The 11,991-nt window shown below is 37.1% G+C and overlaps 1 protein-coding gene across 1 annotated transcript in view; it reads left to right on the forward strand.

Annotated features, from left to right (window-relative positions):
• The window catches only part of LOC133608558 (inactive pancreatic lipase-related protein 1-like), a 43,092-nt gene extending 31,962 nt beyond the window's left edge, over positions 1–11,130 (forward strand). Inside the window, exons 9-13 of the mRNA XM_061963871.1 lie at positions 633–751; positions 4,397–4,526; positions 6,888–7,002; positions 7,731–7,898; positions 10,947–11,130. Of these exons, the coding sequence (XP_061819855.1) occupies positions 633–751; positions 4,397–4,526; positions 6,888–7,002; positions 7,731–7,898; positions 10,947–11,028 (614 nt within the window). The 3' untranslated portion in view covers positions 11,029–11,130. The remainder of the gene's footprint in view (positions 1–632; positions 752–4,396; positions 4,527–6,887; positions 7,003–7,730; positions 7,899–10,946) is intronic.
• Positions 11,131–11,991: the final 861 nt, after the last annotated feature.

Here is an 11,991-nt window from a genome sequence, read left to right on the forward strand (position 1 = left end):
TTGCTCACTGTCCCACCGTGCTGTCCGACATGAAACTAATATTTCATTATTATAACAGAAAATAACTATTTTCCAACCTAAAGTCATACAAACGTAACTAACATCAACCAATCAATCAACGTTTATTTATTTGGCCCTTAATCACAAATGCCTCGCAGGGCTGCACAAACCACAACAATATCCCCTGATCTGAAAATTACATTATTGACATGAACAATCCATTCATAAGCCAAGCAGATATTTGAGTTTTTAGTTTTATTTTAAGAAAAAAAGTTTGTAATATATGATAACATAATATTTGTTACATTATTGGATAATAGTGACTTAAAAATATATGCAATTGCATGCAGTACATGTATTTTTTTCTTTCACAACGGAAAGAACCAATACATTTAGTAAGAAAAGATAAAGTACTTTATTGACGCATCATAATTCTAGGCTTTCGCAGGTCACATACAATGATGTGGCGGACACCCAGGCCTTTAGTTTGAAACTTGTGATTTAGATTGTGTTTTTTAAACTGAAAACAAACTGACCTAATTGTTATGTTTATTTTCAGGGCCTTTCCAATCTAAAATGGTTTGTTAGTTAAATAATTGTTCATCAACACCTCACACTTCTCTTCTATGCAGGTACAAAACCGTACGACGCCTGCAATCATGTCCGTGCCTACCAGTACTACATGGAGAGTGTACTTAAATCTCAGGGCTTTGTTGGATTCCCTTGCTCTGACGCAGACACTTTTGCGGCTGTAAGTCCGACACATTTTTTATTTTGTCAGTCAAACTTGTTGTACAATTTCAAATTCAAACATAATTTACTATGAAAATGAAATCAACAAAGATGATAAACTATGGAAGACTTTGTTGTGTTGAAAAGTACCAGAGATGGCAAAAAGGCAATGTGTGATGCTTACCATAGAACCAATGTTGCTATTACTGTGAGATTGTGTTTCAATCCTTCAAACAAAAGTATCTTATGTTCACAAATTAGTGATTAGCGCTAATAACCATTGGTTTCTGAAACTCAGATTTAACGTTGCTATGTTTGTACGGTCGACTGTTGTTTATTATTGCTTGGTTCCAGGCCTGACTACACTACAACATGACCCCTCTGTGGAATTATTTCCTGGGTAAGGTTGTCCGATTACCAGTATTTTGGTACCGGTACCGTTAGCAAAATGCATTTATATACTTTTTGATACTTTTCTAAATAAGGCGGACCACAAAAAATGGCATTATTGTCTTTATTTTGACCAAAAAAATCTTAAGGGTACATTAAACATACGTTTCTTACTGCAATTGAAGAACAGTTTTGGTCTTAAATAAAACAGTGAACATACACGACAACTTGTCTTTTAGTAGTAAGTAAGCAAACAAAGGCTCCTAATTTGTCTGCTGACATATGCAGTAACATATTATGGCATTTTCCATAATATTATTGTGTCAAATTTTTGAAGGACAAGCGTTAGAAAATGAATTATTAATCCACTTGTTCATGTACTTTTAATAGCTGCTAATTTTCTGTTTTATCATGTTCTATCTACACTTCCGTACAATTGACCACTAAATGGTAACACCCGAATAAGTTTTTCAACTTGTTTAAGTCGGGGTCCACTTAAATTGATTCATGATACAGATATATACTATCATATATATACTATCATCATAATACAGTCATCACACAATATAATCATCAGGGTGTATACATTGAATTATTTACATTATTTACAATTCGGGGTGTGGAGAGGCCCCCCCTCTGGGGTTAGGTTTGGTTGTTATCATCAGTCATCAACAATTGAGAACAGAGAAATGGATATTAAAACAGTGTAGGTCTGACTTGGTTGGATATGTACAGCAAGTAGTTGACATAGAGAGAGAGAGAGATCAGAAGGCATAAGAAAAGTATCTACATTTGATTATTTACATTTGATTATTAACAGTCCGGGGAGGGTGTTAGTTTAGGGTTGAAGTTGCCTGGAGGTGTACTTTTATTGCGGTTTTGAAGAAGGATAGAGATGCCCTTTCTTTTATACCTATTGGGAGCGCATTCCACAACGATGTGGCATAGAAAGAGAATGAGTTAAGACCTTTGTTAGATCGGAATCTGGGTTTAACGTGGTTAGTGGAGCTCCCCCTGGTGTTGTGGTTATGGCGGTCACATGATGAGTGAATTTCTTTGACATTAATTCCTGTGGGTAGAAAAAGTGGTTTTAAGTTGAAAGGTAGAACAAAAGCGTTGTCCAAGTTGAGAAGGGAGAGAGTACCTCCACTATTGTCAACACGTTTATGGTGACACCACCTGTTGCAGCAACAATTGATTTGCTTGATTGGATTTTCGTGGTAGCAAATGAGAGATATAAAAAGGGTTCCGTCATGTCTTCCATCGGGACAACTTGTATTTGCAGCTGTTGGAGTCTTTATCCCCGCTTTGGACACGTCTTGATCAAAGGCACCACGGGATGTGGTTTGTGTCATTAGATATGACATGAATCCCATCTGCTATCACTTCATAGAATTCATAGAGAACATTTATTTTGTCTCATCTGCCAGTGTTAGAACTGGATGCTTCTTTTGGGTTCATTTTGGGTACAGACAGAAAAACTAAATGTAATCAAAACTACTGGGTACCAATTGATGTAAAGTCAAATGGTAACAAATCTCAAAATACTTTTGACAGGTTGCAGACATGACACCTATTCAAACACTTGGTGGATAAAGGTGCATAATCGTAGCAGACTGCCTCTAAGTAATGTTGTCATTTTCCATGCCAACAAAGCAAGCATGTCTGATAGAAAGCACTCAAAAGTAAAACTCCACATTTCAAAATGTGCTTGTTAGGCAACTATGCACAAAAAAGGCAAATATAGTTGCCGAGAAGCTGATCGGGGGAAAAACTTGTACCTGCCTGACGCGCTGGCTTGTCCAAAAATGATCGCTTCAAGGTTTTGCATTTCAAATATTTATATGTGGTAGAAAACAATAAATGAATAACTTCTCAAAGTAAATGTGTTCTTTCAATGCGATCAACAATGTAAGACGTCCCCTGTGACCCTCTTAATTCCATATTGAGAATGCCAGGGGAACAGCTGATATCACTTGTGCTGACGCACCACACCCCACGTGACTCACATCCCCGTTAATCATGCAAAGAAAATACACCATTAATTAACAAATAACCTGGCATGGTTATTTGGCATGGCAAATAACCTACATTGGATATGCCATATACTGTACATGCTGCTGTTTAGCATTAGCGATGATTTCAACGCCTCCAAATTTGGTAATGAAAACTACAACTAAGAAGCACATTACAGACAAACAGCTGCTGTGTAGCAAGTACCGTACAATACAAAAGGCCTGATCTACTAAAGGTTTGAGTGTAATAAAACATGTGCAAACTTGATGGCACACACAAAGCTGATCTTTTGCGCAGAGGATTGCAATTCTGAGTTAAGCAGAATAAGGAGCGCAATCCATTTAGCGTGTCTGTCTTCATGAATATGCAGAATATTTGCTGATCATCAGAACGCCCACAACACTGGGAGGAGATGATGCAAGTACAGTTATTTAGCACACACAATGTGTTTTATCAAGACAGATAACTGTTCTGCCGGCGCTATTTTGCGTCGTTACTTAGCACGTCCGAAAACTATATGTAAACTGACACAATTATGTGTGTGTCAAAATATTTGGTATGTCCTAAATAAATAAAAAATTGACCTATCATCTATTCAGCAATATAATTTTATAATTTTATAGCTGCTGGATGACTTAAGGGGATGATTAAAGCTAATTAATTTGATGCGTTTAGGCTGGCATTTTTTTAATGCCATTTGTTTTTCATATGGAAGTTATGTTATTATTATATAGCTCCGATATGAAAAAAAACGTAAGCATTTTTTTTCGCGTTTGGATCATTCCAGATGCATGAATGCGCTGTTGTAATGGTCCACCGCCTCCCTGCAGCGCATCAGTTTCTGTTGTCTATAGATTGCGATTCTATATTGCAGAAAAGGTGTTACATGATGTACAGTAGATATGTGCTGCTAGTTCAACTATATCGCACATGATAACACGAATGTGAAGGCCACATAATGTAGTATATGCCATTTAAATAAGGTGTTCTGTACCACTTATCAGTTGTACATGCAGTCATAGTCAATCTCATGCAACATGCCCACGTTTATAGTTTGCACACGCTGTTTAGCGTGTGGTATTTGGATCTCTGGTAAATCAGGCCTTAAATGTATTGTTACAAGCCAAGAAAGCAATGTGTTCCAGCGCATAGAAAACATGACAGCCTCAACCTCATCAAAACCTTAAAAGTGATGTGTTCTTGTCCAACATGCAAAATGTTTTGGTTTCCTTCACTTATCATATCTTTGTCTTTGCAGGGAAAATGTTTTCCATGCGCTCAGGACAAATGTCCTCTCATGGGTCGCAATGCTGACAGGATTGCTGTGACCAACATCTCATCAAAGACCAAGTACTTCCTCACCACCGGAAGCTCGGCACCCTTTGGACGTGAGTTCCTTCTTGAAATCTAACTTTCACATTGTAATAACTGTACCAGGAGCACTTTACACTTCCTGTCTGACAAAATAGTTTACCCTGTGCTCTGCGTGTCCACTTCACTTTCTGTATAGTTGTTCATGCCTTCTTGCACTCCAATGGAAGTAACATCAAACTTTTAGTCATGAAAATAAAATAAAAATAACATTGTCAAAATCCAATGATGAAACATGGACGGATATTTTTGCGTTTATGACAAGACTCAGAAATCTCTTTGAGCATTAAGGACCACGTCACAGTTATGGCTGCCTTCAGAGGGTCGCTTGTAACAGTAAATATATGAGAATATAAAAGTATAGATCCTTCTGATATTATTACACAGTTGCCTATGCATTTGATTTTTAAATTTTTTACGTACAAATTGATGAATAACTTGTTTTGAAATCATAAGTCAAGATGACAAGCAGATATTTAAGCAATACAGTATGTAATTCTGTAATATATGTAGCATGATCAGAAAATATTTAAATTGAAAAAATATGTAATTTCATGCAGTAGATATATTTTTTCTATCAAAATGGGAAAAAACCCAAATACATTTATTAAGAAAGATTAAGAACTTTTTTGATGCATTTTATATTCAGACTTTGACAGGAAACATCAATTGTTGTTATTAATAAGTTTTTAAACCGATTTGTACGAGAAACACAATTTTTTTCATAAGACATCATGTAAATCCCAAAAAATAAACATAAAACAGAATAATGGTAGTTTTACATACAGAAAACAATGTGAAATAAAAGGAAATGATGAATGAAATGAGTAAGTGAATATCTAACATCACTTTTAAACTGTATTCACCACTCTTGTTGGCAAGGAGGAAGTGGAAGGAAGAGCCATCACAGTACTTAACAGTATTGTTTCTTGAATTTAATCATGTTTTTCACATTTTTTAAATTAAAGTGCTGTTGCTCGTAACTTTCCTAGGCCCCACGGTGGATTATTTTTCGGTCATGCTCAATAAAAAAAAGTTTGGACACTCATTCTGTGAAATGATACAAAAGAAAAAGGACTTTCACTCAATGTTTAACATTGGGATGGTATACGAAAACTTTTGTGAACCATTGAAAACCGAATCATACGAAAAGTGAGGCTTTACTTTTGACCTCTTTCACAATGTAAATCCATAAGTATTATTGATATCGTCATAAAGGGCAGATACTCTCACAATAAATTATTTTACACTCGATAGAATTTAAAGTTAAAGTTAAAGTTAAAGTACCAATGATTGTCACACACACACTAGGTGTGGCGAAACATAAAACAAGAAGAGAAGTAAAAACGAGGATCAAGAGAAACATCAATATCAAGCATATTCCATGTTGATATCATCAGGCACAAATTGCAGAATTATGAAACAAAACTTCCTTCTTGTAGGGAAAAACGACTCTATTATTTATTTGAGTTTATTATTAATATTATTACTACTTTCAGCAGTTATTGTAGTTTTGGCTTTTCAAATAATTAATTATGTGTTGGTTGGAGGAGTTCAAGTACCTAGGAGTCTTGTTCACGAGTGAGAGAAGAGTGGATCGTGAGATCGACAGGCGGATCGGTGCGGCGTCTTCAGTAATGCGGACGCTGTATTGATCCGTTGTGGTGAAGAAGGAGCTGAGCCGGAAGGCAAAGCTCTCAAATTTACCGGTCAATCTACGTTCCCATCCTCACCTATGGTCATGAACTTTGGGTTTTGACCGAAAGGACAAGATCACGGGTACAAGCGGCCGAAATTAGTTTCCTCCGCCGGGTGGCGGGTCTGTCCCTTAGAGATAGGGTGAGAAGCTCTGCCATCCGGGAGGAGCTCAAAGTAAAGCCGCTGCTCCTCCACATCGAGAGGAGCCAGATAAGGTGGTTCGGGCATCTGGTCAGGATGCCACCCGAACGCCTCCCTATGGAGGTGTTTAGGGCACGTCCGACCGGTAGGAGGCCACGGGGAAGACCCAGGACACGTTGGGAAGACTATCTCTCCCGGCTGGCCTGGGAAGGCCTCGGGATCCCCCGGGAAGAGCTGGACGAAGTGGCTGGGGAGAGGGAAGTCTGGGCTTCACTGCTTAGGCTGCTGCCCCCGCGACCCGACCTCGGATAAGCGGAAGAAGATGGATGGATGGATAGTTCAAGTTCTTCATCACGTACACAGCTGCTCCTATTTTGTTGGAAGATAGATGGATGGATGGATGGTTGAAAGACAGAGCTGACTTGTTACTAAAATTGTTCTTGGGATGTGAAGAGACAACAGGATATGAAAATAATAGGACATTAATGATATTAATATGGTATGATATGAAGATGAAATAATATTTGTTGTTTCACCAGGATACAGTTACAGTGTCAAAGTCACTTTGGATGGTCCCAGCTGGTCCAACCCAGGATTTATGTATGTGTCTTTAGTAGGAGACGAAGATTGTACTAAAGATTTCCAGCTGCACGTGTAAGACCCTTCTCTGTACTTCATGGATTTTATGATTGTACTTCATTACTGTACTTCATTACCATACTTTATGACTGTACTTCATTACTGTACTTAATTTCTGTACTTCATTACTGTACTTAATTTCTGTACTTTATTACTGTACTTCAGCTGCCATACATGGACAACAAACATGCAGCGATGTCCAAACTAAAACTAAAATGATCCATAACCTAAACCATCATAAAATCATGACAAGAGTAAAAAAAACACTACAGGATGAAAAACAAAAGTTTGAAGAAACAGCCAGCAGTAAAACGACTTCATGAGAAGAATACTGCCAGGCGCTCAGGACGTTTGCCTGCTTAACGTCTGTTCTTTATGTAATATTACAGCATTTCTCTCATGTTTTTGGACTTTGTCTGCACATGATTTTTATCTTTCAGTATTTATAGGACTGCAGGGTTTTAAATATACAATATTTTCTCACCTTTGTTGTTTTATGGAGCTTGTTGTTGCGAATCATTTCTGTTTGAAGCGTTTTGTTCTGCTTTCTTCCATGATGTCGTTTTGACTGTCATATACTTTTAAAAACAACACTCCATCTCTTTGCATTGAAGCACAACAAAGTTTTGACTAATATGTTTATTATCATATTTGATTGTTTATTTATGTCATTGTTTTCATCATTAATAGCAGCTAGCTATTGCATTGGACACATTTCATGAGTTCATGCTGCTTCTCTTCAGGGGCACAATGAAGCCAGGTAGGACATATGAAGTTGTGGTTCACGCTGAGGTCGACGTGGGCGATGTGAGCGAGGTCAGATTTTACTGGAACAACCACATCTTCAACCCTTTAAACCCCAAGTATGGCGCTTCCAAGGTGGAGCTACTGAGGGCCAAAGACAAGAAGATGTAAGTCGTCTAAGTCGCCTCGTTTGTACTTTGGAGGAGTTTCGTTTTCACAGGAGCACTCAATTTTAGATTTTTCATGTTTTTATTACAACTTTGACGTGATAACAGTCCGGAAGTCATTTACAAAAGATAAACATGGTTGGTTATAAGCGACCAGGAGCTGGCAGCTACACAACAACTAAGCACACAAGCTAGACATATGTAATAAGTGTGCTTAATGTAAAATATTGCTAAAAACATCTAAAACATCACATGTATCAACATAAACTTGTATTAAATAATTATAGTTGCATATTACTAAGTCTCCAAAGCACAAGTGTATGAAAAAGTATCCAGTAACAAACATGTCTGCATCATTCATCACAGAAATTCATCATGTCTTTATTCAATTCCAAAAGTGAATCTGTTGTATTCTTTAGAGTCCCTACATAGAGTAAAATATTTTATTAATGTATTTTCTAATTTCTTAATGACTTTGATGATTACTAAAAAAATACAAATTCACTAACTACATTTGAAAAATGTAATTAACAAATGAACTGCAGTAACTTCCTGGACCTTTAATTTGTCTAAACCAGGGGTGTCAAACTCAAATACAGAGTGGGCCAAAATTTAAAACTGAACAAAGCCGCGGGCCAAGGTTGAACAAATGAACCTTTTAATAGGGACCCAAACAAGTTTTGCATTGAATATTGAAAAGCAAGGCTTACATAACTTTATAGTGACATGCAAAGTCGAGTTTCAAATAATAATAATAATAATTAAAAAATATCAATGGCATATCAAATACAATTTAAATAAAAATTGAATGCCTCTTTTCTATTTTGCAGCCTTCTGAGGTAAATATCAACATTAACTTTTTCCACAGGCTAATAAATTTGAAAATAAAATAACAATGAATAAACCAACCATTCAGGACTTTAAACTGCTCAGTTTGCAACACACTGATCTAATCTGATGTGCCCAAGTCAGATACCTGCCATCTTTTCTTGGATGCTAGTTCATTAATGTCGGTGCTCAGGCTTTGAGCTGAGGCAACCTTCATTATCGAACGAAGGTGTTCATCGGTCATTATATCTCGTATTCCACCCGGACCACAGTCTTGGGGGCGTGCCTTAAAGGCACTGCCTTAATTTAACGTCCTCTACGAGCTATCGTCATGTCTGCTTTTCAATCATTCTAACAACGTGCCGGCCCAGTCACAAGATATGTGCGGCTTTTGCACGCACACACGTGAATGCAACACATACTTGATCAAAAGCGATACAGGTTACACTGAGGGTGGCCGAATTAACACTGTTAGAAATATACGCCACACTGTGAACCCACACCAAACAAGAATGACCAACACATTTCGGGAGAACATCCGCACCGTAACACAACATAAACACAACAGAACAAATACCCAGAACCCCCTTGCACTAACTCTTCCGGGACGCTACAAAATGCACCCCTGCTACCACCAACCCCCCCTCCCCCCACACACACACCTTGTAGGGGGCGGCATGGCGTAGTGGGTAGAGCAACCGTGCCAGAAACCTGAGGGTTGAAGGTTCGCTCCCCGCCTCTTACCATCCAAAAAATCGCTGCCGTTGTGTCCTTGGGCGGGACACTTCACCCTTTGCCCCCGGTGCCGCTCACACCGGTGAATTGAATGATAGGTGGTGGTCGGAGGGGCCGTCGGCGCAAATTGCAGCCACGCTTCCGTCAGTCTACCCCAGGGCAGCTGTGGCTATGAAAGTAGCTTACCACCACCAGGTGTGAATGATTGATGGGTTCTACATGTAAAGCGACTTTGGGTACTTAGAAAAGCGCTATATAAATCCCAGTTATTATTATTATTGTAGCGTCCCGTAGTGTAACCTGTATCGCTGTTGATAAAGTATGCGTTGCATTCACTTGTGTGTGCGTGCAGCAGTCGCACATACTATGTGCCTGGGCCAGCACTTGTTGGACTGGATGAAAAGCAGACTTGATGGTTATCTGGAGGGGCACTGAAAGTCGGGAGTCTCCCGGGAGAGATGGCAAGTATGAGGATTAGCGGTGAATGCGGTGTTACCGCGGCACCGTCGCTGTATATATTTGGCGGGCCAGCTCTAGTGTTAATTTGATATCGCCTCAAGGGCCAATTACGCGGCGGGCCAGAGTTTGACACCCATGGTCTAAACTCTAACTTTTGACTGTATCCTCATTTATTGACATACACCTTGTGTATACGCTAAATACTTTATTTATGCCATTTGTATTGTCTAAACATGATATTTGTGTCTGCATTGATATTTCTCTCTTTCTTTGTACACAACATCCAAAGTCTGGACCTGTAGTACACATACATTATGCACAAAATGTTTATTATAATTCATAATTAATTACCGAATGATTGATATATATATTACAATTTTAAAAATGTTATGAAAACATTTTTTTTTTAAATTTAACTTGTTTAGGCTATTCGTGCAGATTTTAGCGATAGAACACACAGATGCATGCAGTAAAATTAAATGTTCACAACGTTCTGCATTTTTGTGAAAAAAAAGCACTTATTCAGTCCACTAGAGGACAGCATTGAGCTTGTGTGCGCCTGTCTAAAAGAAAAGGTATTCTACTGAAGCAACCTGACAAACCAAACTTACTGGTGTGTGTGTATATATATATATATATACATACATACATATATATATATTGTATATATATATATATATATATATATATATATATATATATATATATATATATATATATATATATATATATATATATATATATACATATATATATATATATAGTTGTTAGAAATAAGTTCTTAAACCAAATTGTACAAGAAACACATAAGATAAGAAATCATGTAAATCCCCAAAAATAAACATAAAACATATTTTACATATACACACACATATATATATATATATATATATATATATATATATATATATATATATATATATATATATATATATATATATATATATATATATATATATATATATATATATATATATATATATACATAAAAGTAGTAATATAATTTTTCTGTTCTTTCTGTGACAGAACACACTTCTGCGGGAAGGAAAACGTGGCAGAAAATGTGATCCAAGCTGTGCTTCTATGCCAACCTGAACAAGCACAATGATGCGAGTCCATCAACAAAGATTGGAAAACATCTTCAATGAACGTGTCTTCAGTACTTTACCATCATTGACTAAATTCACGTAATAAATACATAAATACACAATTATGTTTGTTTTTTAACCTCTATCTAGTGCAGCTAATTATTTTATTCAACCCATCACCCTTTCTACCTCTTGAGTGAAAAGGATACTGTGTACTTTAAATATAAAACATCAAGTCAGCAGAAAGTATTTAAAATTGTGTCAGAAATCTCAATTATTATTAGGCAACATCGGATTGTAGTTTATTGTGTGTACAACAAAACCACAGTGCAAAAATGGATGACAAACACAACCAAAAATAGATTTGAAAAAAAAATACAAAACTGCTCAAAGTTAAATTTGTTCAACCAAAACAAATAAAAAGACCACCACCAGCTAGCATATGTTACCATTAGTGCTTTACCAGAACATTTTCTTTAAAAAATGTCTATAAATAATAATTATAATTGTAAAAATTACTTGATGGCCGTGGGTAATTAGTCTGGTGTTCATGCTTGTCACTCAACACTGTCCTGTACACACGGACACACAAAAACAGTCCCGGAGAAGAAACTAACTAGAATATGATAACAACAATGTACTCATGCAGTTTTGATATACTTTTTGGTGATTGTTTAATTGCCTAAAAAGCCTGAATTCGCTGCAGCTTTTTCAGAAAGTTGCGGCATTTTTTTCTTTTTTTTTCTTTTAATAACATTGACTCAAGTTGTGATTTAATGAATTTGCCCCGCCTTCCGCCCGATTGTAGCTGAGATAGGCTCCAGCGCCCCCCGCGACCCCGAAGGGAATAAGCGGTAGTAAATGGATGGATGGATGGATGTTTTAAGTGTTTAAAGTGTTCCTTGTAACTTTAACCTCAGAAAGCACAGGATTTCAAAATAAATTGGATAACAAATTGATGTTAGCTAGTGTTACACCACACA

The sequence above is a fragment of the Nerophis lumbriciformis genome, linkage group LG02 (genome assembly GCF_033978685.3).
Source record: "Nerophis lumbriciformis linkage group LG02, RoL_Nlum_v2.1, whole genome shotgun sequence".
Classification (NCBI taxonomy): Eukaryota; Metazoa; Chordata; class Actinopteri; order Syngnathiformes; family Syngnathidae; genus Nerophis; species Nerophis lumbriciformis.